General features: G+C 61.7%; 4 protein-coding genes across 5 annotated transcripts; 2 read left to right on the plus strand and 2 right to left on the minus strand.

Annotated features, from left to right (window-relative positions):
• Positions 1–466: 466 nt before the first annotated feature.
• Positions 467–11,636, minus strand: DDX56 (DEAD-box helicase 56). The gene is made up of 16 exons (XM_030964197.1): positions 11,547–11,636; positions 10,668–10,829; positions 10,282–10,442; positions 9,756–9,926; positions 9,201–9,291; positions 7,695–7,939; positions 7,041–7,154; positions 5,912–6,070; positions 5,454–5,548; positions 5,287–5,360; positions 4,397–4,427; positions 4,216–4,230; positions 2,675–2,812; positions 1,364–1,452; positions 634–754; positions 467–602 (listed from the first exon to the last, which is right to left on the minus strand). The coding sequence occupies exons 1-16, from the start codon at positions 11,607–11,609 to the stop codon at positions 505–507; spliced, it is 1,827 nt and encodes a 608-aa protein (XP_030820057.1). The 5' UTR covers positions 11,610–11,636; the 3' UTR covers positions 467–504.
• Positions 11,637–11,838: 202 nt separating this feature from the next.
• Positions 11,839–16,869, minus strand: TMED4 (transmembrane p24 trafficking protein 4). Its single transcript, XM_030964191.1, has 5 exons — positions 16,682–16,869; positions 16,330–16,430; positions 15,975–16,100; positions 14,218–14,364; positions 11,839–12,382 (listed from the first exon to the last, which is right to left on the minus strand). Exons 1-5 carry the CDS (start codon positions 16,824–16,826, stop codon positions 12,233–12,235), a joined length of 669 nt encoding a protein of 222 aa, XP_030820051.1. The 5' UTR covers positions 16,827–16,869; the 3' UTR covers positions 11,839–12,232.
• A 252-nt stretch (positions 16,870–17,121) lies between these two features.
• LOC115912572 (interleukin-36 receptor antagonist protein-like) lies at positions 17,122–19,198 on the plus strand. Of its 2 annotated transcripts, XM_030964189.1 has the most exons (5): positions 17,122–17,551; positions 17,708–17,768; positions 17,866–17,954; positions 18,038–18,168; positions 18,690–19,198. In XM_030964189.1, the coding sequence occupies exons 1-5, from the start codon at positions 17,221–17,223 to the stop codon at positions 18,900–18,902; spliced, it is 825 nt and encodes a 274-aa protein (XP_030820049.1). In that variant the 5' UTR covers positions 17,122–17,220; the 3' UTR covers positions 18,903–19,198. The 2 variants fall into 2 exon arrangements, with proteins under 2 accessions (XP_030820049.1, XP_030820048.1); XM_030964188.1 differs by having other exon boundaries at positions 17,122–17,768.
• A 980-nt stretch (positions 19,199–20,178) lies between these two features.
• On the plus strand, positions 20,179–24,293 carry LOC115912576 (interleukin-36 receptor antagonist protein-like). Its single transcript, XM_030964193.1, has 5 exons — positions 20,179–20,230; positions 20,525–20,634; positions 21,209–21,358; positions 21,971–22,095; positions 24,096–24,293. Exons 1-5 carry the CDS (start codon positions 20,202–20,204, stop codon positions 24,291–24,293), a joined length of 612 nt encoding a protein of 203 aa, XP_030820053.1. The 5' UTR covers positions 20,179–20,201.
• Positions 24,294–26,159: the final 1,866 nt, after the last annotated feature.

The raw sequence follows: 26,159 nt of genomic DNA on the forward strand, positions 1-26,159 counted from the left end.
ATCCCCGTGTGACAGTGCCATCCCAGTGGTGACAGTGCCACCCGCTGCCCTCTGTCCCCGCCGGGTTCAGGGCCTTGGACCCTGCTCGGTGTCACGCCCGTCCCCGATGTCACCAGGGCGGGGCAGTGCCACACCCGCCCCCCCCCCGGTCCCGGTGCCACCCCCGAGCCCGTGCCAGGTCCCCGCAGTGCCCCCAGGGTGCCAGCCCCCGATGCCATCGGTGCCACCCCCGCAGCATCCCCAGGGCGGCCACCCCTGGGTGTCCCTGTACCGCTGCTGATGGCCCTGGTGGCCTTGGGGACAATACGGGGGGAGATAACGGGGGACACAGATAAGGGTGGCACTGCCCTGGCACCTTTGCCCACAGCGGCGTCACACGCCCATCCCCGCCGTGTCCCTGGCACCCGCCCGGCCCCGCGCCCAGCCCGGCCCCAGGGGACACCAGGGGACACCAGGGGACACCAGGGGACAGCAGAGCGGCTCCTTGGCACCTTTATTTGTCACCTACCACCGTGGTGACCCCAGGCTGGCACAGGGGCTCAGAAGGTGACACCAGGGTCCCCAGGCTGGCACAGGGGGTGCCCCCAGGCTCTCAGGGGGTGACCCAGGGGTGCCCGGGTGCCCCCAGGTGCCCCCAGGGGTGCCCCCAGGTGCCCCCAGGGGTGCCAGGCTCACAGGGGGTGCCCCCTGCCCCCCGTTTGCTCCCTCGCCGGGCGAACCTGAAGCTCTGCAGGGGATTCCCGGAGCCGCGGGGCTGCGGAGACACGGGGGGGACAGGGGGGGTTTGGGGGTCAGGGGCGATTTTGGGGTTCAGGGGATTTTGGGAGGGGTTTTAGGGGGGAATTGAGGGGGCATTTGGGGCAATTTGAGGGCTCAGGGCTTTGGGGGGACATTGGTGCCCCCCCCAGCAGAACCCGTGGGAGTGCAGAGGGGGAATTTAGGGAGGATTTGGGGGGAATTTGGGGGATTTCAGGGCAGTTTTGGGGAGGGAAGTTGGGGGATTTTGGGGAGGAATTTGGGGGGATTTGGGGGGGGATTTTGGGGGAGAATTTGGGGAATTTTGGGGAGGGATTTGGGGGGGATTTTGGGGAGGGAATTTGGGGGATTTGGGGGGGTTGGGGAATTTTGGGGGGGGGTTGGGGAGGGATTTAAGGGGAATTTTGGGGAGGGATTTGGGGGGAGGGGAATTTTGGGGAGGCAATTTGGGGGATTTGGGGGACGGAATTTGGGGAATTTTGGGGAGGGATTTGGGGGATTTTGAGGAGGGATTTAAGGGGAATTTTGGGGAGGGATTTGGGGGATTTGAGGGGAATTTTGGGAGGGATTTTGGGGGGATTTTGGGGAGGGATTCGGGTTCTCTCACCTTCTTCCCCCGGCGCCGGGCTCCGGCCCCTCGGGGACATTTCCTCTTTTTGGGGTTGGGGTCGGCGATGCTGCGGAGGCTGGGGGGCACTGGGGGGGCACAAAGGGGCTCAGTGCACCCCAAAACCAGCCCTAAATCCCCATTACCCCATTGCCCACCCCAAAACCCCCCTGAGACCCCAATTTCCCCCATTTTTTCCCTTTTTCTTACACAAAATTTCAATTTTCATCCCATTCTTTCCCAATTTCTCCCTTTTTTGCCCCATTTTTGGGTACCCAGGTACTCACTCAGCCCAGGTGTGGCTGACCCCATTCCCAGTTCCCCATTTCCCATCTTTTCCCCCAAAATTTCAGATTTTTTTCCCATTTTTTCACCGTTTTTTCCCCAAATTTCAACATTTTCCCCATTTTCATCCCATTCTTTCCCAATTTCTCCCTTTTTTGCCCCATTTTTGGATACCCAGGTACTCACTCAGCCCAGGTGTGGCTGACCCCATTCCCAGTTTCTCATTTCCCATTTTTCCCCAAAATTTCCATTTTTTTCCTCCATTTCCCCCCAAATTTCCATTTTTCCCCATTTTCATCCCATTCTTTCCCAATTTCTCCCTTTTTTGCCCCATTTGGGTACCCAGGCACTCACTCAGCCCAGGTGTGGCTGACCCCATTCCCAGTTTCCCATTTCCCATTTTTCCCCCAAAATTTCAGATTTTTTTCCCATTTTTTCCCCGTTTTCCCCCCAAATTTCAATTTTTTTCCCATTTTCACCCCATTTTTTCCCAATTTCCCCTTTTTTGCCCCATTTTTGGGTACCCAGGTACTCACTCAGCCCAGGTGTGGCTGACCCCATTCCCAGTTCCCCATTTCCCATCTTTTCCCCAAAATTTCCATTTTTTCCCATTTTTCCCCCAAATTTCCATTTTCTCCCAAATTTCCCCTTTTTGCCCCATTTTTGGGTACCCAGGCACTCACTCAGCCCAGGTGTGGCTGACCCATTCCCAGTTCCCCATTTCCCATCTTTTCCCCAAAATTTAATTTTTTTCCCATTTTTTCACCGTTTTTTCCCCAAATTTCAACATTTTCCCCATTTTCATCCCATTCTTTCCCAATTTCTCCCTTTTTTGCCCCATTTTTGGATACCCAGGTACTCACTCAGCCCAGGTGAGGCTGACCCCATTCCCAGTTCCCCATTTCCCATCTTTTCCCCCAAAATTTCAGACTTTTTTCCCATTTTTTCACCGTTTTTCCCCCAAATTTCAATATTTTCCCCCCGTTTTTTCCCAATTTCCCCCTTTTTTGCCCCATTTTTGGGTACCCAGGTACTCGGGCACGTGGCCCAGGTGGGGCTGCACGCTGGCCGGGTGCAGGGGCCGGTCGTGCCTCAGCGCCTGCAGGTCCCGGGGATTGTCCTCGAAATACACCTGCAATTCATTAATTACCCCTTCATTAATCACTAATCAATAATCAATCAGCCATCCATTAATTGCAGCAGGGAAATCCCTCCCCCAGAGGCGTTAAAATGGCAAAACATGGGGTTCAAATGGAGGGGTTGGGGAGGAAATCCCAAAAAGATTTGGGGTTTTTATCCCAATTTTTGGGGTTTTGTCCCATTGTAGAGGTTTTAACCCAATTTGGGGGTTTTAATCCCAATTTTGGGGTTTTTATCCCCATTTTGGGGGTTTTTAATCCCAATTTTGGGGTTTCTTCAATCCAAATTTTGGGGTTTTATTTAATCCCAATTTTGGGGTTTCTCCAATCCCAATTTTGGGGTTTTATTTAATCCCAATTTTGGGGTTTTTTTAATCCAAATTTTGGGGGTTTTTAATCCAAACGTTGGGGGCTTTATTCCCATTTTGTGTATTTTTAAATCCTCGTTTTGGGGTTTTTGATCCCAATTTTGGGTTTTTTAAATCCCAATTTTGGGGGTTTTATCCCAATTTTGTTTTTTTTTTTAATCCAATTTTGTGGGGTTTTTATCCCAATGTTCGGGGGTTTTTTTATCCCCATTTTGGGTGGTTTTAATCCCATTTTTTAAAGCTTCCATCTCAATTTTGGGGGTTTTATCCCAAAGTTGGGGGATCTGACGCTGATTTTGGGGGTTTAAATCCCCGATTTTGGGGTTTTGACCCCGATTTTGGGGTTTTTAGCCCGATTTTGGGGTTCCTATCCCAGCTTTGGGGTCTCACCTTGAGCCCAATTTTGGAGTTTTAGTTAGCTCCATTGGCGGTTCTTCGAGCCACATTTGGGGTTTTAATCCAAGCGGTGGGGGTTTATGCCCGTTTTGTGTCCTTTGGACATTTGGGGACATCATTGGGGACATTGGGGACATCACTGGGGACATTAATGGGACATTGGGGACATTGGGGACATCACTGGGGACAGCAGGGACAGGCCTGCTTGGTGACAGCGCACATGGCGTCCTGGGGACATTGGGGACATCATTGGGGACATTGGGGACATCATTGGGGACATTGGGGACATCAATGGGGACAGCAGGGACAGGGCTGCTTGGTGACAGCGCGCATGGCGTCCTGGGGACATTGGGGACATTGGGGACATTAATGGGGACATTGGGGACATCACTGGGGACAGCAGGGACTGGCCTGCTTGGTGACAGCGCGCATGGCGTCCTGGGGACATTAATGGGGACATTGGGGACATTAATGGGACATTGGGGACATTAATGGGGACATTGGGGACATCACTGGGGACAGCAGGGACTGGCCTGCCTGGTGACAGCGCGCATGGCGTCCTGGGGACATTGGGGACATTAATGGGGACATTGGGGACATTAATGGGGCATTGGGGACATTGGGGACATCAATGGGGACAGCAGGGACAGGGCTGCTTGGTGACAGCGCGCATGGCGTCCTGGGGACATTGGGGACATCACTGGGGACATTGGGGACATTGGGGACATTGGGGACATCACTGGGGACAGCAGGGACAGGCCTGCTTGGTGACAGCGCGCATGGCGTCCGCGGGACAGCACTGGGGACATTGGGGACATTAATGGGGCATTGGGGACAGCAGGGACTGGCCTGCTTGGTGACAGTGCGCATGGCATCCTGGGGACATTGGGGACATTAATGGGACATTGGGGACATTAATGGGGACATTGGGGACATTAATGGGGACATTGGGGACATCATTGGGGACAGCAGGGACAGGCCTGCTTGGTGACAGCACACATGGTGTCCTGGGGACATTGGGGACATTAATGGGGCATTGGGGACATCATGGGGACATTGGGGACATCACTGGGGACATTAATGGGACATTGGGGACAGCAGGGACAGGCCTGCTTGGTGACAGCGCGCATGGCGTCCTGGGGACATTGGGGACATTAATGGGGACATTGAGGACAGCATTGGGGACAGCAGGGACAGGCCTGCCTGGTGACAGCGCGCATGGCGTCCGCGGGACAGCATTGGGGACATTGGGGACATTAATGGGGCATTGGGGACAGCAGGGACAGGCCTGCTTGGTGACAGCGCGCATGGCGTCCGCGGGACAGCATTGGGGACATTGGGGACATTAATGGGGACATTGAGGACAGCATTGGGGACAGCAGGGACAGGCCTGCTTGGTGACAGCACACATGGTGTCCTGGGGACATTGGGGACATTAATGGGGCACTGGGGACATCATGGGGACATTGGGGACATCACTGGGGACATTAATGGGACATTGGGGACAGCAGGGACAGGCCTGCTTGGTGACAGCGCGCATGGCGTCCTGGGGACAGCCTTGGGGACACTGGGGACATTAATGGAACATTGGGGACATCACCGGGACATTGGGGACAGCATTGGGACAGTAAGGACAGCAGGGACAGGCCTGTCCCCCTGGTGTCCCCTCAGTGTCCCCCTGGTGTCCCCTCAGTGTCCCCTCGGTGTCCCCGCTGTCCCCTCGGTGTCCCCTCACCCTGCAGCGGTACCGCAGCGTCTCGATCTCCTCCATGCGGAACTCGTAGGGCTGCAGCATGGACTGCCCGTTCTCTGTGGGGACACGGGGCCACCTGGGTGTCACCTCAGTGTCCCCAAACCCACCCAGTGTCCTCAGCTTTCCCCCCCAGTGTCCCCAAGTGCCACCTGCTGCCAGCGTGTCCTCGATGCGCCGCAGCCCCTCGAGCTCGTCGGGCAGTGCCAGCGTCAGCGCCGTGCCAGGGCTGTCCCCACGGGCTGTCCTGGGGACACAGGGACACCGTGGGGACACCGTGGGACACCGTGGGGACACGGACATGTTGGGGACAGGGACACGGGGACAGGGACATGGGGACACCCTGGGGACAGGGGACACACTGGGACACCCAGACATCCCTGGGGACCCCCCAGACCCCCTGGGGACCTCGTGGTGACTCTGCTGACACCATGGTGGCCCCGTGGTGGCCCTGGTGGCCCCATGGTGGCCCCGGTGTCCCACCTGCGCATGCGGTGGATGTAGGACAATACCGAATTGGGGACACTGAAGTTGTGACCCTGGAACCCCCCTGGTGGCCCCGTGGTGGCCCTGGTGGCCCGTGGTGGCCCCGGTGGCCCGGGTGTCCCACCTGCCCACGCGGTGGATGTAGGTCTCCACCGAGCTGGGGACATCGAAGTTGATGACGGCGGCGACGTTCTGGAAATCGATGCCACGGGAGACCCCGAACTCGGGGTCCTGGGGACACTGCGGGGGCTGTCCCTTCTTGTCACCCTTCTTGTCACCTTTCCTGAGGGCACATGGAGACAGTCAGGGATGTGGGAACACCGCAGGGACTGTCCCCTCCTGTCACCCTTCCTGAGGGGACACAGTGGGTTCAGGGACACGGCTCCCAGTCCCCAGTGCCACCCCCAGTCCCCATCCCCAGTGCCACCCACTGTCCCTGCTGTCCCCAGTGCCATCCTGCCATCCCCAGTGTCCCCAGGCTGACCTGGCCATGCCCCCCCTGCGTGGGCAGTACTGGGGGAGCTCTGGCTGTCCCCAGTGTCCCCAGTGCCACCCCAGTTGTCCCCAGGCTGACCTGGCCATGCCCTGGCTGTCCCCTGTGTCCCCAATGTCCCCAGTGTCCCCAATGTCCCCATTGTCCCCAATCTGACCTGGCCGTGTCCCCAATGTCCCCAATGTCCCCAGTGTCCCCAGGCTGACCTGGCCATGTCCCCAATGTCCCCATTGTCCCCAATCTGACCTGGCCGTGTCCCCCCTGCGTGGGCGGTGCCAGGGGATTCTGGCCGTGCCCAATGTCCCCAGTGTCACCCCAATGTCCCCAATGTCCCCGGTGTCCCCAGGCTGACCTGGCCGTGTCCCCAGTGTCCCCAGGCTGACCTGGCCGTGTCCCCAATGTCCCCATTGTCCCCAGTGTCCCCAGGCTGACCTGGCCGTGTCCTCAGTGTCCCCAGTGTCCCCAGTCTGACCTGGCCATGTCCCCAGTGTCCCCACTGTCCCCAGTCTGACCTGGCCGTGTCCCCCCTGCACGGGCGGTGCCAGGGGATTCTGGCCGTGCCCAATGTCCCCAGTGTCACCCCAGTGTCCCCGGTGTCCCCAGGCTGACCTGGCCATGTCCCCAATGTCCCCGGTGTCCCCAGTCTGACCTGGCCGTGTCCCCAATGTCCCCAGTGTCCCCAGGCTGACCTGGCCGTGTCCCCAATGTCCCCAGTGTCCCCAATCTGACCTGGCCGTGTCCCCAGTGTCCCCAATCTGACCTGGCCGTGTCCCCTCTGCGCGGGCGGTGCCGGGGGGGCTCCGCCGGCCCCTCCTCGTCGGTGGCCACGATGTAATCGTAGAGCCCCCGGTTAAACTGGGCAATGACGTGGCACCTGGGGGACAGGGACAGGGACATCAGCAGTGCCACCAGGACAGGGACATCCCCAGTGCCACCAGGACAGGGACATCCCCAGTGTCACCGGGCACCTGGCACAGGAACGGGAATTGAGAGCACAAATGGGAATTCCAACAAACCCCCCCCCATAAATCCCCCAGGACTCACCGGGATCCCACAGGCAGCTGCGGGTTGAGGACAAAACCAGGAAATCCCATAAACCCCACCCCATAAACCCCACCCCATAAATCCCCCAGGACTCACCGGGATCACACAGACAGCAGAGGGTTGAGGGCACAAATGGGAATTCTCACCCCATAAATCCCACCCCATTATCTCCCCTCAGAAACCACCAGGATCAGGTGAAAACGCAGGAATTTAGGACACAAATGGCAATTCCCATAAACCCCACCCCATAAATCCCCCAGGACTCACCGGGATCACACCGGCAGCTGCGGGTTGAGGACAAAACCAGGAAATCCCATAAACCCCATCCCATAAATCCACCCCATAAGCTCCACAAACGCTCGGGACTCACCGGGAGCGGGCGGGCAGCTGTGGGTTGAGGGCACAGGCGGCGATCCCAAACTGCTCCAGGAAGAGTTTGACCCTAAAGGCGCGGGGCAGGCTGCCCACGAAGAGCAGCGCCCGGCCCCGCAGCAGCCGCAGCTTCAGCAGCGCCGCCAGCAGCAGGAACTTGTCCTCCTCCGTGGCACAGCGCAGCTGGAACTGCTGCAGCTGGGCACTGCCGGGCAAACGGGGCTCGGGGGGCAGGACGTGGACCTGGGACAGGGATTTGGGGTTAAAATCCCAAATTGGGCACTGGGGTTAAAATCCCAATATTGGGCACTGGGGAACTGCTGCAGCTGGGCACTGCCGGGCAAACGGGGCTCGGGGGGCAGGACGTGGACCTGGGACAGGGATTTGGGGTTAAAAATCCCAAATTGGGCACTGGGGTTAAAATCCCAATATTGGGCAATGGGGTTAAAATCCCAAATTGGGCACTGGGGAACTGCCAGGGAGCTGGGGAATGTGGAATTGGATTTGGGGTTAAAATCCCAAATTGGGCACTGGGGTTAAAATCCCAAAATGGGCACTGGGGACTGCTGCAGCTGGGCACTGCCGGGGAGCCGGGGCTCGGGGGACAGGACGTGGACCTGGAATTGGGGGATTTGGGGTTAAAATCCCAAAATGGGCACTGGGGTTAAAATCCCAATATTGGGCACTGGGGAACTGCTGCAGCTGGGCACTGCCGGGCAGCCGGGGCTCAGGGGGCAGAACATGCACCTGGAATTGGGATTTGGGGTTAAAACCCAATATTAGGGATTGGGAACTGCTGCAGCTGGGCACTGCCCGGCAAACGGGGCTCAGGGGGCAGGACGTGGACCTGGAATTGGATTTGGGGTTAAAAATCCCAAACTGGGCAATGGGGTTAAAATCCCAATATTGGGCACTGGGGTTAAAATCCCAAAATGGGCACTGGGGAACTGCTGCAGCTGGGCACTGCTGGGGAGCCGGGGCTCGGGGGGCAGGACGTGGACCTGGGACAGGGATTTGGGGTTAAAATCCCAAAATGGGCACTGGGGAACTGCCAGGGAGCCGGGGCTCGGGGGCAGGACATGGACCTGGAATTGGGATTTGGGGTTAAAATCCCAAATTGGGCACTGGGGGACTGCTGCAGGGGGAGAACATGCACCTGGAATTGGGGGATTTCTGGTTAAAATCTCGAAATCTGGTTAAAATTGGGGAGCTGGAATTCCCAGCACCTGGAACTGCTGCAGCTGGGAACTGCCAGGGAGTTGGGGCTCTGGGGGGGAGAACCTGAACCTAAAATTTGGGGATTTGGGGTTAAAAACCCAAAAGTGAGGATAGGGAACTGCTGGAAATGGGAAGGGCCTGGGAGCCGGGGTTGGGGGGCAGAACCTGCACCTGGAACAGGGTTTGGGGTCAGGCATGGGAAATGGGGGACTTGTGTTTCGCTGTGGAACCCCCAAACCTCACCCCAGACCCCCCGAAATGTCCCAAAGCCGCCCCGGTTTCTCACGGGGTTGTGCAGCACCAGCTCCTGCAGCGCCTCCAGCTCGGGGTTCAGGGTGGCCGACACCAGCAGGGCCTGGTAGATCTTGGGCATGTGGCTGGGGGGGCACGGGGGGTCAGGGGCACCCCAAAACCGCCCCGGGCACCCCAAAACCACCCAGAACACCCCAAAACTGCTCAGAACACCCCAAAACTGCTCAGAACCCCCAGAACCCTTCAGTGCCCCAGAAAACCTTAAAGACCCCAAAATCCCAATGTCCCCCAAAACCCTCAGTGCAGCCTGAAATCTCTCCGAGAACCCCAAAACTTTAAAGACCCCAAAGCCTTCAGTGTCCCCAATGTCCCCTCCCCTGTCCCTGTGTCCTTCTCTGTGTCCCTTCCTTGTCCCTTCCATATCCCCTGGTGTCCCCTGGGTGTCCCCTCCCTGTCCCACCATGTCCTTCTCTGTGTCCCCACCATGTCCCCGTGTCCTTCTCTGTGTCCCTTCCTTGTCCCTTCCGTATCCCCTGGTGTCCCCCAGGTGTCCCCCCATGTCCCCCCCATGTCCCCCGGGTGTCCCCACCAGAGCAGGGCGCGGATGTCGTCCCCGAAGCCGAAGGACAGCAGCAGATCGGCCTCGTCCAGCACGAGCAGCTCCAGCCAGGGCCGCAGTGCCAGGCTGTGCCCGGCCACGTGTGCCAGGACACGGCCGGGAGTGCCCACCACGATGTCCGGCTGCTCCATCAGCACCGGCCTGGGGACACCCAGGGGACACGGGGGTCAGGGACACCGGGGGGACACCCAGAGAGGAGTCAGGGACATTGAAGGGACACCCAGAGACACCCAGGGAGAGGTCAGGGACATTGAGGACACAGGGACATCAAGGGGACACCGAGGGGACACCCAGGGAGAAGTCAGGTCAGGGACATTGAAGGGACATTGAGGGGACACCCAGGGAGGACACCGAGGGGACACCCAGGGAGGGGTCAGGGCCAGGCTGTGCCCGGCCAGGTGTGCCAGGACACGTCCAGGTGTGCCCACCCCAGTGCACCAGCCTGGGGACAGCAGGGTGGGGCTGGGGACACCGGGGGGGTCAGGGGGTCACTGACCGCTGCTCAGCGAGGTCCGAGTGGCCGCAGAGCTCGGCCACGCGCAGCTGGCGGCCGCAGAAGGCGGCCAGGCGGCGCAGGGTGTGCCCGACCTGCCGTGCCAGCTCCGCCGAGGGCACCAGCACCAGCGCCCGCACGGCCTGGGGCACGGCTGGGGACGCCTGGGGACACACGGGGGACAGCGGGGTCACCGGGGGGCACGGGGACATCAGCCCTGCCATCCCCAGGGCACTGCTGGGGACACACGGGGGACAGCGGGGTCAGCCCCGGTGCCCCCATTGGGTACCCCAGTGCCCCCAGTGCCCCCATTGGGTACCCCCAGTATCCCCCAGTGCCCCCCAGTGCCCCCATTGGGTACCCCCAGTGCCCCCCAGTGCCCCCGGTACCTCCTTGACGCGCAGCAGTTTGTGCAGCACGGGCAGTCCGTACGCTCCCGTTTTCCCCGAGCCCGTCCTGGCCCGGGCCAGCAGATCCCGGCCCTCCATGGCCAGCGGGATGGCGCGGGCCTGGATGGCCGTGGGCACTGCCCAGCCCAGCTCCGCCACGGCCTGCGGGCACAGCGACGGTGCCAGCGCGGGGACAGCGCCGCGGGGACAGGCCCAGTGCCCGGGGTCCCCTCAGCGACAGCCTCTCCCCACGGGGACAGGCCCAGTGCCCAATGTCCCCTCAGGGACAGCCTCTCCCCACGGGGACAGGCCCAGTGCCCGATGTCCCCTCAGGGACAGCCTCTCCCCACGGGGACAGGCCCAGTGCCCAATGTCCCCTCAGGGACAGCCTCTCCCCACGGGGACAGTCCCAGTCCCGAGTGTCCCCTCAGGGACAGCCTCTCCCCACGGGGACAGTCCCAGTGCCCGGGGTCCCCTCAGGGACAGCCTCTCCCCACGGGGACAGGCCCAGTGCCCAATGTCCCCTCAGGGACAGCCTCTCCCCACGGGGACAGTCCCAGTGCCCAATGTCCCCTCAGGGACAGCCTCTCCCCATGGGGACAGGCCCAGTGCCCGGGGTCCCCTCAGCGACAGCCTCTCCCCACGGGGACAGGCCCCACTGCCCCCCCACCCCAGGGGGCTCCGGTGTCCCCCCAGGCGCCCCACCCCTGAAGGGACCCCAATGTCCCCGTGCCCTCAGAGGGTCCCCAAAGCGACCCCACAACCCCCGCGCCACCCCGGTGTCTCCCTCACCCCTCCCGGCACCCCAACCCCCTGCTCTCCCCGGCCGAGCTCCCTGCCGGTGCCGCGCTCTCCCCTCCCCGCCCCGTTCCCGCTCACCCTCAGCAGCCGCCCGTCCAGCCCCATGTGCTCGAACCCCTTCGCCTCCATCTCTGCCGCCATCTTGGCCCCACAGCACACGCACTTCCGGCCGCGAGGCCCCGCCCAGCGACACTTCCGGTAGCGCCCCCTGGCGGCTGAGCGCGCCCCCTGGCGGTGGAGGACCCACAGCACCCCCGACACCCCGAAATCCCGGGGGCGATTTTGGGGTGAAAACGGCCGGGTTTGGGCAGCAGCTGAATGCTTGGAGCGCCACGACCCTCTCCCCGCCCCAAAAACTCACCGACAACTCTTGGTGGAACAAAAAAACCTCTTTATTTCCCTCCCAAAAACCACCTCGGGGGGTGGCGCCTCTCTGCTCCCTCCATGGCAGGCAGGGCACCCCAAAATCCGCAGGGAGCACCCCAGGGTGGGTGGGATGGGTTTGGGGTCCTAGAAGGGAGTGAGGGTCCCTCCCCAGTACCCCAAGGTGGGTGGGATCCCCCATTACAGGGTTAGGAGTGGATTTTGGGGATCCCTCTGGGATTGGGGTCGGTTTTGGGGTGCCCCCCGAGGTGAGGGTGGGTTCTGGGGCGCGCCGTGGGACGGGGGTGGATTTTGGGGTGTCTTCTGGGGTTGGGGTTGGTTTTGGGCTGCCCCCATGTTGGAATGGATTTTGGGGTGCCCCCCGAGGAGGTTTTGGGGGGCTAGACGAGCTTCTTGGCCTCAAAGAAGCTCTTGAGGTGCCGCATCTGCCAGAGGCCGGTGAGGATGAGGATGACGGTCTGGGCGATGGACCACCAGAGCACGCGCTGGTTGGTGCTCTCGCTCGTCATGCGGAACCGCTCCTCCCGGTACTGAGGGCAAAAACCCCAGAGATTCACCCCAAAACCCCATAAATCCACCCCAAAAACCCAAGATTCACCCCAAAACCCCAGAGATTCACCCCAAAACCCCAGAGATTCACCCCAAAACCCCATAAATCCACCCCAAAACCCCAAAGATTCACCCCAAAACCCCATAAATCCTCCCCAAAACCCCAGAGATTCACCCCAAAACCCCATAAATCCACCCCAAAACCCCATAAATCCACCCCAAAACCCCAAAGATTCACCCCAAAACCCCAGAGATTCACCCCAAAACCCCAGAGATTCACCCCAAAACCCCATAAATCCACCCCAAAACCCCAGAGATTCACCCCAAAACCCCATAAATCCACCCCAAAACCCCATAAATCCACCCCAAAACCCCAGAGATCCACCCCAAAACCCCATAAATCCACCCCCAAAACGCCCGAGAGATCCACCCCAAAACCCCAGAGCCCTCCCCCCAAATCCACCCGAAACCCCAAGATTCACCCCCAAAACCCCAGAGATTCACCCCCAAAACCCCAGAATTCACACCAAAAACCCCATAAATCCACCCCCAAAACCCCAAAGATTCACCCCAAAACCCCATAAATCCTCCCCAAAACCCCAGAGATTCACCCCAAAACCCCATAAATCCACCCCAAAACCCCATAAATCCACCCCAAAACCCCAAGATTCACCCCAAAACCCCATAAATCCACCCCCAAAACCCCAGAGATTCACCCCAAAACCCCAGAGATTCACCCCAAAACCCCAGAGATTCACCCCAAAACCCCATAAATCCACCCCAAAACCCCAGAGATCCACCCCAAAACCCCATAAATCCACCCCAAAACCCCAGAGATTCACCCCAAAACCCCAGAGATTCACCCCAAAACCCCATAAATCCACTCCAAAACCCCAAAGATTCACCCCAAAACCCCACAGATTCACCCCAAAACCCCAGAGATCCACCCCAAAACCCCAGAGATTCACCCCAAAACCCCATAAATCCACCCGAAAACCCCAAAGATTCACCCCAAAACCCCATAAATCCACCCCAAAACCCCAAAGATTCACCCCAAAACCCCAGAGATTCACCCCAAAACCCCAGAGATTCACCCCAAAACCCCATAAATCCACCCCAAAACCCCAGAGATTCACCCCAAAACCCCAAAGATTCACCCCAAAACCCCCATAAATCCACCCCAAAACCCCAGAGATTCACCCCAAACCCCATAAATCCACTCCAAAACCCCAAAGATTCACCCCAAAACCCCCACAGATTCACCCCAAACCCCATAAATCCACCCCCAAAACCCCAGAGATCCACCCCCCCCAGAGATTCACCCCAAAAACCCCATAAATCCACCCCAAAACCCCAAAGATTCACCCCAAAACCCCCATAAATCCACCCCAAAACCCCAGAGATTCACCCCAAAACCCCATAGATCCACCCCAAAACCCCACAAATCCACCCCAAAACCCCATAAACCCAACAAAATCCCATAAATCCACCCCAAAACCCCCCAGAGTCACACCAAAACCCTATAAACCTACAGCAAAACCCTGTACATTCAGCCCAAAAACCCAAAAGTTCACCCCAAAACCCCAAAAGTTCACCCCAAAACCCCAAAGACTGACTCCCAAAACCCTGTGAATTCCACCCAAAACCCTGCAAATCCAGCCCAAAACTCTGTGAATTCTACCCCACAAATTCACACCGAAACGCTAAAAATCCACCACAAAACGCCATAAACTCACCCCCAAACCCCGTGAATCCCCCCCAAACCCCCCCGGTGCCCCCAGAGCCCGTGGTTTGACCCCGAGAGGTGCCCGCTGACCCTCTGGTAGTTCTGCTCCTTCTGGATCTGCTCCACCTGGTCGAGCAGCTGGCGCGCGCGGAGCTGCAGCTCGGTCAGCTTGTCCTTGGCGGCGATCTCGGGGTAGTTGTTGGTGTGCTCGCCCACCTGGATGTCCAGGTGCACCCGCTGCGGGACAGGGCACGGGCTGGCACGGGGGGCACCAACGCGCAGCCAGGGGGCGCCAGTCATGGCACCAATATGGCGCCAGTCATGGCACCAACCATGGATCCAACCATGGCACCAACCATGGCACCAACCATGGATCCAACCATGGCTCCAACCATGGCACCAACCATGGATCCAACCGTGGATCCAACCATGGCACCAACCATGGCACCAACCATGGCACCAACCATGGATCCAACCATGGCACCAACCATGGATCCAACCATGGCACCAACCATGGATCCAACCATGGATCCAACCATGGATCCAACCATGGCACCAACCATGGATCCAACCATGGATCCAACCATGGATCAACCATGGATCCAACCATGGTCCAACCATGCACAACCATGGACCAACCATGGATCCAACCATGGACCAACCATGGACAACCATGGATCCAACCATGGTCCAACCATGATCCAACCATGGATCCAACCATGGACCAACCATGGCACCAACCATGGATCCAACCATGGATCCAACCATGGACCAACCATGATCCAACCATGGATCCAACCATGGACCAACCATGGCACCAACCATGGATCAACCATGATAATCCAACCATGGCACCAACCATGTCCAACCATGTCCAACATGACCAACCATGGTCACCAACCATATCCAACCATGGACCAACCTGTCCAACCTGTACCAACCATGGATCCAACCATGGATCCAACCATGGATCCAACCATGGCATTCCAACCATGGCACCAACCATGGATCCAACCATGGATCCAACCATGGCACCAACCATGGATCCAACCATGGATCCAACCATGGATCCAACCATGGATCCAACCATGGTCCAACCATGGCCAACCATGGATCCAACCATGGACCAACCATGGCACCAACCATGGTCCAACCATGGATCCAACCATGGATCCAACCATGTCCAACCATGGATCCAACCATGGATCCAACCATGGATCCAACCATGGATCCAACCATGGATCCAACCATGGCACCAACCATGGATCCAACCATGGATCCAACCATGGATCCAACCATGGATCCAACCATGGCACCAACCATGGATCCAACCATGGATCCAACCATGGATCCAACCATGGTCCAACCATGGTCCAACCATGGCTCCAGGCACCAACCATGGATCAACCATGGATCCAACCATACAACCATGGATCCAACCATCCAACCATGGCACAACCATGGCCAACCATGGCACCAACCATGGATCCAACCATGGATCCAACCATGGCACCAACCATGGATCAACCAACCATGGTCCAACCATGGTCCAACCATGGTCCAACCAACCAACCATGGATCCAACCATGGATCCAACCAACCATGGTCCAACCATGGTCCAACCATGGCCCAACCAACCTGGTCCAACCATGGCACCAACCATGGCACCATCAATGGCACCATCAATGGCACCACCAATGGCACAGCCATGGGCAGGGCACAGGGCTGTCACCAGGGCTGTTCCTGGCGCTGGCACAGCCCAGCTGTGGGGCGGGCAGGGGCTGTGGGCACGGGGCTACCCCAGAGCTGTGCCAGGGCCGTGCCAGGCTGGCACAGGGCACTATTACCAGCTTGCCCCCGGCGAACAGCGCCATGCGGGTGGAGTTGGAGTGCAGGCAGATCTGGTGCTCGCCCGGCGTGTGCGACGTGAACGTGAAGCGCCCCTCGGAGCCGTACTGCCGCGACATCACCACCTGTGCCAACGGGGGGACACTGTCAGGGCCATGGCACGGCCACTGGCACCACCTGTGCCAACGGGGACAGCGTTAGGGCCATGGCATGGCTATTGGCATCCCATGGGGACACTGCCACTGCCCTTGGCACTGGGGCACAGCCCGGGGATTGCCCAAACCCCCCCAGAGAGTGCCCAGGGACCCCTCCCCGTGCCCAAGGGATGCCCAGTTGATGCCCAGCCTTCCTTACCTTTCCGTCGGGGTCCTTGACCTCCACGTGCATGCCCAGCCCGGGGGTGGAGGGCAGGAAGGACTCGGACTGTTTGTCCCACAGCTGCGTCCGGTAATTGCCTGGCACCGAGCGGGCACAGGGGCTCAGAGCCGACCCCCGTGTCCGGTGGTCTCTCCCATTTCCCCCCCCCCGCCCGCCATTCCCGGTGGTCTCTCCCCCGCCCACCATTCCCGGTGGTCTCTCCCATTTCCCCGCCCACCATTCCCGGTGGTCTCTCCCATTTCCCCCCCGCCCGCCATTCCCGGTGGTCTCTCCCGTTCCCCCCTCACGGCCCCCCGTCATTCCCGGTGCTCCCCGCCGCCGCCCGCACCGATGACCATGGTCTCGTCGGGGATCTCCTCGATGAAGCAGCGCTTTTCGGTCTCTCCGATGTGGAAGTAGAGCCCCTGCGCGCCCCAGCCCAGCAGCAGCACCGCGGCCATCGCCGCCCTCAGCGCTTCCCACGGCGCCGCCATGATTCCTCCCTCCCGCCCGCCGGGAGGGCTCTGCGCATGCGCCAGCGCCTCACCCTGCTCACCTCGCATGCGCCGCACCCTCAGCGCGGGCTCTGCACACGCGCAGTGTCGCCCTCGGCGCCGTGTCTCGCTCTGCGCACGCGCAACACCCACGGCCACTCAGCACTCCCCACGCCGTCCCTGCGCGCTTCCCTCCGCTCCCGCAGCGCGCATGCGCGCCTGCCGCCGCGGTGGCGCAGCGGGGAGGGCGCCGCTCTCTAACTGCTGAGACCGCGAGTTCGAGCCCCGCCACAGCCGCCGCGGGTGTCGCGGACTCCCCCATGCGTGTCGCGCTGTCACCTACCCCCCTCCGCCATGTGTCCCCTCGTTTGTCACCCCGCGGGGGTGCTGAGCAATGGCGGGGGCGGGGCGCGCCCTTCTCAGGAGTGTGGCAACACCAGCGGCAACTTTCTTCCTTCCTTCCTCCCTTCCTCTCCGCCGCCCGCAGCGCCCGGAGCCGGGGGTCCCGCTGGAACCGGGGGTAGCACCGGGGCCGGGGGTCCCAGAGAGCCGGGGCTGTCACAGCGGAGGCAGGGGCGTCACAGGAGCCGGGGGTCCCATAGGAGCCGGGGTAGCACCGGAATCGGGGGTCCCAGCGGAACCGGGGGTCCCAGCGGAACCGGGGGTCGCACCGGAGCCGCGCTCGCACCGGAGCCGGGGTCCCAGCGGAACCGGGGCTCCCATGGGTGAGCGCTGCCCGGGGACCCCGCGCACGGCCCGGAGGGGACGCGGAGCGCCCGGCACGGCCGGTGCCACCGGGAGGGGTCCCCAAGGCTCGGGGGGCGCGGGCGGGGGGCTCCGGGTGGCCGCCCTCAGCCTCGCCCTCCTCTTCCTCCGCGCAGAGGCCGAAGGCTTCGCCCTCTGCCACGCGCCCGCGCTGCAGACCAAGGTGTTCCAGTACCGGTAAGGGACAGCCCGGGGGTGGCGGGGGACAGCGGGGGTGGCACGGGCCGGGGGTGGCACCGAGCCGTGGCCCCGCTGTCCCCGCTTTGCCCGCCAGGCTGTGGGACGTGAACCAGAGGTCGCTGTACCTGCGCGATGACCAGCTGGTGGCCGGGCACCTGCAGGGCGCCAACGCCGCGCTGGAAGGTGACACGGGGACACGCGCGGGGACACGCTCGGGGACACGCTCGGGGACACGCGCTGAGCGTCCCCGTGTCACCCACCCGCAGAGAAAGTGTTCTGGGTGCCCAACCGCGCCCTGGAGCCCGCCCGGCTGCCCGTGATCCTGGGAATCCGGAGCGGCTCCCGCTGCCTCCGCACCGAGCGCGGCCCCGGCGGAGAGCCCCGGCTGCGGCTGCAGGTGCGGACAGCGGGGGGACAGCGGGGACAGCGGGGGGACAGCGCAGGGGACAGCGCAGGGGACAGCGGGGACAGCACAGGGGACAGCGGGGACAGCCAGGGGACAGCGGGGGGACAGCGGGGAGAGCGATGGGACAGCCAGGGGACAACACAGGGGACAGCGAGGGGATGGGGACGGGCGTGCCAAGGGGATGGGGACACTGTGGGAATGGGGACACCAGGGATGGTGACATCGAGGATGCCGATGGGGTGGGGACACTGCAGGGACACGGGAGGGAAGGGGATGGGGACACCAAGGGGATGGGGACATCATGGGGACACCTAAAGAAATGGGGACACCGTGTGGGTGGTGATGAGGATGGGGACACGGAAGTTTTGGGGAGGGGACAGGGGGACCTCAGGGATGGGACATTGCGGGATGGGGACGTTCCAGGCCGTGCCCCCACCGCACCACGGCGCTGGCACACGGTGCCCGCGGTGCCCGGCGCTGTCCCCGCGGGTGACACGGGGGTGTCACCGCAGGACGTGGACATCCGGGAGCTGCCCCGCGCCGGTGACAGCGCGGCCGCCTTCACCTTCTTCCGCTCCTACCGGGACGGGCTGTGGCGCTTCGAGTCGGCCGCGCACCCCGGCTGGTTCCTGTGCACGTCCCCGCGCGGCCACCAGCCCCTGGCGCTCTGTCGCCACCGCGATGTCACCTCCCACCTGCTCGACTTCTACTTCCAGCTCTGCTGAGCGGGGCCCCAGCGTGGTGGCATCTTCCTGGGGAGGGTGGCATCACCCCCAGGATGGTGACATCCCTCTGGGGAGGTGACATCCCCCCCAGGATGGCGACATCCTCACCCAGGGAGGGTGACAGCCCCGCTCCTCGGTGACATCTTCCCAGGACGGTGACATCCATCCGGGAGCGCGCCATCCCCTTGGGGACAGCGACAGCCATCCCCCGGTGTGGTGCCACCCCCTCGGGGCGGTGCCATCCCCCTGGGGACAGCGACATCCCCCCGGGGGCCGGTGCGGGAATAAAGAGATGCCGAGGCCAGCGGTGCCCGAGTGTGGGTGGCACACGGGTGGTGGCACAGGGGTGGTGGCACAAGGGTGGTGGCACAAGGGTGGTGGCACACGGGTGGTGGCACACGGGTGGCAGGGCGGGGACAGGGCGGCGCTGGTGGCCCCGCTGGATGTGTCACCGCGGCGGAGTGGCCGCTCTTGCGCCACCCGCGCGATGGGGACAGAACGGGACGTCCCCAAGGGGCGGCGGTGACGCGGCCCCTTCCCGGATCCCGCGGGGACAGCGCGGGGACAGCGCGACACGGGGGACACGGGGACAGCGCGGGGACAGGGGGCACACGGGGTGTGGGGACAGGGAGTGGGGGACAACAGGGACAGGGAAGGTGGCATTTTGGGGACAGGGATCGGGGGACAACAGGGATGGGGACATGGGATCTTGGGGACAGGGAATGGGGGACAGCAGGGACAGGGATGGTGGCATTTGGGGACAGGGCACAAAAGACCTTGGGGACAAGGCACAAGGGACACAGGGATGGGACACTGGGGACAGTGCTCACAGCACCTTGGGGACATCACTCATGGTGACAATGGTGACAAGGTGATGGCACCATAGGGACAGGGCACAGGGGCCACCCACAGGGCACCATGGCACAGGGGACACTGAGGGGACAGGCGTGGCACAGGGGACACAGCTCAGGGGATGGCACAGGGGACACTGAGGGGACAGGCGTGGCACGGGGACATCCCCGGCACGGTGACTCTGAGCATCGCTGGGGACGCTGGCAGCAGGTGGCATTTCGCCATCGCTCGGTGTCACTGTCACCTGCCCCGCCAGTTCCCGGGGCGGGCTCTGTCCCCGCCCCGCCCGGCTCGATAAAGCCACTGTCACCCGCGGGGACACGGCCCAGAGGACACGGGACAGGGACAAGCTCGGGGACAATCCTGCTGGCACACAGTGCTACCTGTGCCACCTGTGCCACCTGTGCCACCTGTGCCACCTGCGCCACCATCTCGGCAGGCCCAACCATGTCACGTGCCTCCAGAGCTGCCCTCAGGTGAGCAGGGACAGCGTGGGGACAATGTAGGGACGGTGTGGGGACAGTGTGGGGACAATGTAGGGACGGTGTGGGGACAGTGTGGGGACAGTGTAGGGGACAATGTAGGGACAGTGTGGGGACAGTGTGGGGACAATGTAGGGACAATGTGGGGACAGTGTGGGGACAATGTGGGGACAATGTAGGGACAGTGTGGGGACAGTGTGGGGTCAGCGCTGTCCCCCTCCTCGTGCCGGGGAGCGTCACCTCCCCCCGTCCCTGGTGTCACCCGCCCTGACCCCTCTGTCCCCACAGAAGGACACCCCGGGGACACCGCCCGGGGGTCATGGCGGGGAGCGGGGACACGGCCGAGGGTGTCATCGACCCCGACATGGTGGCCTTGTTCGAGGACTTCCTGGGGAAAGGTGGGTGCAGGTGTCCCCATGTCCCCTTGTCCCCGTGTCCCCATGTCCATCCCTGTCCCTGTGTCCATCCCTGTCCCTGTGTCCCTGTCCCCGTGTCCATCCCTGTCCCTGTGTCCCTGCTGTGTCCCTGATGTCCCCATGTCCTGTGTCCCCATATCCCCATGTCCCACATCCCCACTTGTCCGTCCACGTGTCCCATGTCCTTACCTGTCCATCCCCACGTCCTCCCTGTCTGTCTCAGTGTCCCTGTGTCCCATGTCCCCATGTCCCCCTGTCCCTGTGTCCCATGTCCCCATGTCCCCCTGTCCATCCCCATGTCCCATGTCCACCTGTCGTCCCCTGTCCCTGTGTCCCATGTCCCCACGTCCCACCTGTCCATCCCTGTGACCCCATGTCCCATGTCCTTACCTGTCCATCCCCAAGTCCCCCCAGTCTGTCCTGCTGTCCCCATGCCCCCATATCCCCCCTGTCCATCCCCATATCCCACCTCTCTGTCCCTGTGTCCCATGTCCCCAAGTCCCCCCTGTCCATCCCGCTGTCCCCGTGTCCCACCTGTGTGTCCGGGTGTCCCCAGAGGTGACAGTGACGTTCTCGGGGGCGGGCCCGGCGGCGCAGCCCCGGCCGTACCACTACGTGCTGCGGGACACGGAGCAGCAGGGGCTGTGCCTGCGCCACGGGCACCTGGTGGCCACCAGCCTGCAGGGCGCCAACGCCGCCCTGGAAGGTGGGTGACACCGGGGACAGCGGTGACAATCTGTGGGTGACACCGGGGACAGTGGTGACAATCTGTGGGTGACGCCGGGGACAGCGGTGACAATCCGTGGGTGACACCCTGGTGGTGACAACCGGGGTGACACCGGGGGACAGCGGTGACAATCGTGGGTGACACCCTGGGGGGAAACAAGGGTGACAATCCGTGGGTGACACCGGGGACAGCGGTGACAATCTGTGGGTGACACCGGGGACAGTGGTGACAATCCATGGGTGACACCCTGGGGGGAACAAGGGTGACAATCCATGGGTGACACCCTGGGGGGAAACGGCAGTGACAATCCATGGGTGACACTGCCAATGGGTGACAATCCATGGGTGACCCTCTGGTGGCCACCAGCCTGCAGGTGGCCAACGCCACCCAGGAAGGTGGGTGACACCCGGAGACTGGGGTGACAATCCATGGGTGACACTCTGGGGGACAGGGGTGACAATCCATGGGTGACAATCCATGGGTGACACTGCCCATGGGTGACACTGCCCATGGGTGTCCCTCTGGGGTGACAGGGGTGACACTCCATGGGTGACACCCTGGGCACAGCGGTGACACCCCCGTGTCCCACAGAGCCCATCAGCGTTGTCCCCAACCGGCACCTGGAGCGCCGGCGCTGTCCCCTCATCGTGGGCATCCGCGGTGGCACCCGCGCCCTGTCCTGTGGCACCGGCCCCGAGCCCCGGCTGGGCCTGGAGGTGACACGGGGGGGACACGGGGGTGACACGGGGGGCTGGGTGTGACCTGTGGGGACACAAAGGTGGGACAGGCCAGGGTGGGACAGCTCAAGACAGGACAAGGCAAGGTGGTCAATCCAAGGTGGGTCAGTCAAGGTGGTCAATCCAAGGTGGGTCAGTCAAGGTGGGTCAGTCAAGGTGGTCAATCCAAGGTGGTCAACCCAAGGTGGGCAATCCAAGGTGGGTCAGTCAAGGTGGTCAATCCAAGGTGGTCAACCCAAGGTGGGTCAGTCAAGGTGGGTCAGTCAAGGTGGGTCAATCCAAGGTGGTCAACCCAAGGTGGGTCAGTCAAGGTGGGCAATCCAAGGTGGGTCAATCCAAGGTGGTCAACCCAAGGTGGGCAATCCAAGGTGGGTCAGTCAAGGTGGGTCAGTCAAGGTGGTCAATCCAAGGTGGGCAATCCAAGGTGGTCAATCCAAGGTGGTCAACCCAAGGTGGGTCAGTCAAGGTGGTCAATCCAAGGTGGGCAATCCAAGGTGGTCAATCCAAGGTGGTCAACCCAAGGTGGGCAATCCAAGGTGGTCAATCCAAGGTGGGTCAGTCAAGGTGGTCAATCCAAGGTGGTCAACCCAAGGTGGGCAATCCAAGGTGGGCAATCCAAGGTGGGTCAGTCAAGGTGGGCAATCCAAGGTGGTCAATCCAAGGTGGTCAACCCAAGGTGGGCAATCCAAGGTGGTCAATCCAAGGTGGGTCAGTCAAGGTGGGTCAGTCAAGGTGGTCAATCCAAGATGGACAACCCAAGGTGAGTCAGCTCAAGCTGAATCAGCTCAAGGTGGGTCAACTTGAGATGAGTCAACCTAATTTGGGTCAATGCAAGGTGGGCCAACTCAAATTGGGTCAATCCAGGTGGGTCAACTCAAGGTGGGCAACTCAAGGTGGGTCACTCAAGGTGGGTCAATTCAAATTGGGTCAATCCAGGCGGGTCAGCTCAAGGTGGGGACATCCAGAGGTGGTTGGGACCCAAAAATGGGTCAATCCAAGGTGGGTCAATCAAGGTGGGTCAATCAAGGTGGGTCAACTCGGAGTGGGGACACCCTGGGGTGGTGGGGACCCAAAAATGGCTCAGCCCAAGGTGGGTGAGCCAAGGTGAGGTGAGGGCACCCACGGCTGGGCCAGCCCAAGGTGGAGAACCCAGGGTGGAGAACCCAAGATGGACATCCTGGGAAGGGCCAGCCCAAGGTGGAGAACCCAGGGTGGAGAACCCAGGGTGGAGAACCCAAGATGGACATCCTGGGAAGGGCCAGCCCAAGGTGGAGAACCCAAGGTGGAGAACCCAGGGTGGAGAACCCAAGATGGACATCCTGGGAAGGGCCAGCCCAAGGTGGAGAACCCAGGGTGGAGAACCCAGGGTGGAGAACCCAGGGTGGAGAACCCAGGGTGGACATCCTGGGAAGGGCCAGCCCAAAGTGGGGCACCCGGGAGTGGCGTCACCCCAGAAATGCCAACCTGGGGGCGGGGTCACCAGGAAGTGGGGATTCCCCAGGGCGGGGTGATGGTGACATCACCTGGGGGTGTGGTCCTGATGTTGTTGTCATCTGGAGATGGGGGTTCCTTGAGGTGGGGCCACCTGGAGATGGGGTCACCTGGTGGGACACCCTGGTGGGAAACAGGTCACCTGGAGTTGGGGTCAGTGTGGGTTCCTTGAGGTGGGGCCACCTGGGCATGGGGACACCGGGACATGGGGACACCCGGACATGGGGACACCTGGAGATGGTGCTACCTGCAGATGGGTCTTCCTTGAGGTGGTGTCATCTGGAATAGGGGTCACCTGGGGATGGGGTCACCTGGGGATGGGGTCACCTGGAGGTGAGTTTACCTGGAGATGAGGTCAGTGTGGGTTCCTTGAGGTGGTATCACCTGGAGATGGTGCCACCTGCAGATGGTTGCTCCCCGAGGTGACACCACCAGGCCACGGCTGCTGTCCCCATCCGGTGCCACCATTCTGTGTCCCTGCCCGGCAGGACGTGGGGCTGCTGGATCTGTTCTCGGCCGACAAGGACAGGGCCGCGCCCTTCACCTTCTACAAGACCTTCGGCGGCTCCACGCACACCTTCGAGGCCGCCGCCTTCCCCGGGCTCTTCCTCAGCACGGCCCCGGACGAGGCGCTGCGGCTGGCACCGGCCGCGGGCGCCACCGCCTTCTACCTGCGCCGCAAGTGACACCTGGGGACATCCGGGATTGGGGACATCCCTGGTGGGGACATCCATCACTGCCACCGCCTTCTACCTGCGCCGCAAGTGACACCTGGGGACATCCCTGCGGGGGACATCCATCACTGCCACCACCGCCTTCTACCTGCGCCGCAAGTGACACCTGGGGACATCCAAGGGTTGGGGACGTCCCTGGTGGGGACATCCATCACCTGGGGACATCCCTCATGGGGACATCTGGGACTGGGGACATCCCCGGTGCCACCACCGCCTTCCACCTGTGCTGCAAGTGACACCTGGGATTGGGGACATCTGGGACTGGGGACATCCCCGGTGCCACCACCGCCTTCCACCTGTGCTGCAAGTGACAGTGCCACCAACCAGGGACATCGATGGTGGGGACACCCGGGGGTTGGGGACGCCTGTGGCTGAGGGGACACCGAGGGCCGTTGTCACTCCCCTGTCAATAAAGTGCCACTGCCGGTGTCACCTCGTGGGTGTGACCTGCGGGGACAGGACGGAGCCGTGGTGGGACAGGACCCTCCTTTGGGGTCAGAACCTCCCTTTTGGGGTCAGAATTCTCCTTTTGGGGTCAGAACCTCCCTTTTGGGGTCAGAATTCTCCTTTTGGGGTCAGAATCCTTTTTTGGGGCGCTCAGGACCCGCCCCCGCCAGCCACGCCCCTTCAATGCCATTAGGGGGCGTGGTCTCGCGGCGTGGGCGTGTCCTGCATGCCAACTACTAGCAAGCCGCTCCCCTTATGGGCGTGGCCACAACAGACCACGCCCCCACGCCGGTCCGATCGCATGTCCCGCCCCTTTCCTCATGCAATGGGCGTGGCCTTACTCCGAGGGGCGTGGCCCTCACACAGGCGTATTTTGCATACTAATGAGATTGACCCCGCCCATTATGGGCGTGGCCACCTCAGACCACGCCCCCCGCGCGGCGCTGCCGGTAAGGGAAGGGGGAGGGGAGGGCAGGGGGCGGCCCCGGGGGGGTCCCCAAAGCCCGGGGGGGGTCTGGGGGTCCCCAAAACCTCCCAGAGCCCCCCCCAGGACCCCCCAAATCAGGGGGAGCCCCCCAAAACCCGGGGGAGCCCCAAAAACCCCCGGCCCCGCCCCCCGTAACCTTTGCCCCCCCCCGCCCCCCTAAAATTTAGGGTCGCCCGGAACTTTTGGGGTCCCCCCGACCCTTTTGGGCTCCCCCATAAACTTTGGGGTCCCCCCCGCGTTGTCAGGGTCCCTTTTGGGGTCCCCTCAACTCTTGGGGTCTCCCCGGAACCCTTAAAATTCTCTGCCCCCCCTTTTTGGGGTCACTCGGAACTTTTGGGGTCCCCTTGCCCCCCCTTTTGGGGTCCCCCATAAACTCTGGGGTCCCGGGGAGGATTCTGGGGTCCCCGCGGAGTTTTTGGGGTCCTGAGTGGGATTTTGGGGTCGCGGGTGGGATTTTTGGGGTTCCAGATTTTTTGGGGTCCGGGAGTTTTTTGGGGTCCGGCTTTTTTTTGGGATCTCGAAGCTTTTTAAGGATCCCGGACTTTTTGGGGGTCCGGGTTTTTTTGGGGGGTCCCGGGTAGGATTTTTTGGGATCCCGGGAGTTTTTTTGAGGTCCTGAGTGGGATTTTTGGGGGTCCCAGATTTTTTTAGGCTCCGGGATTGTTTGGGGGTCCGGATTTTTTTTTTGGTAGCCGGATTTTTTTGGGGATCCCGAAGTTTTTTTGGGGATCCCGGAGGTGTGGTTTTTTTTGGGTTGGAACTTTTGGGGTTCCGGGGGTGATTTTTGGGGTCCCCTCCCCCCCGTTTCCTGTCCCGGCGGGGCGGAAGCGGCCGCGGGTGACGCGGGTGACACGGGGACGGTGACGCGGGGTGGCCGCGGGGAC

This window comes from Camarhynchus parvulus, chromosome 22 (assembly GCF_901933205.1).
Source record: "Camarhynchus parvulus chromosome 22, STF_HiC, whole genome shotgun sequence".
Lineage (NCBI taxonomy): Eukaryota > Metazoa > Chordata > Aves > Passeriformes > Thraupidae > Camarhynchus > Camarhynchus parvulus.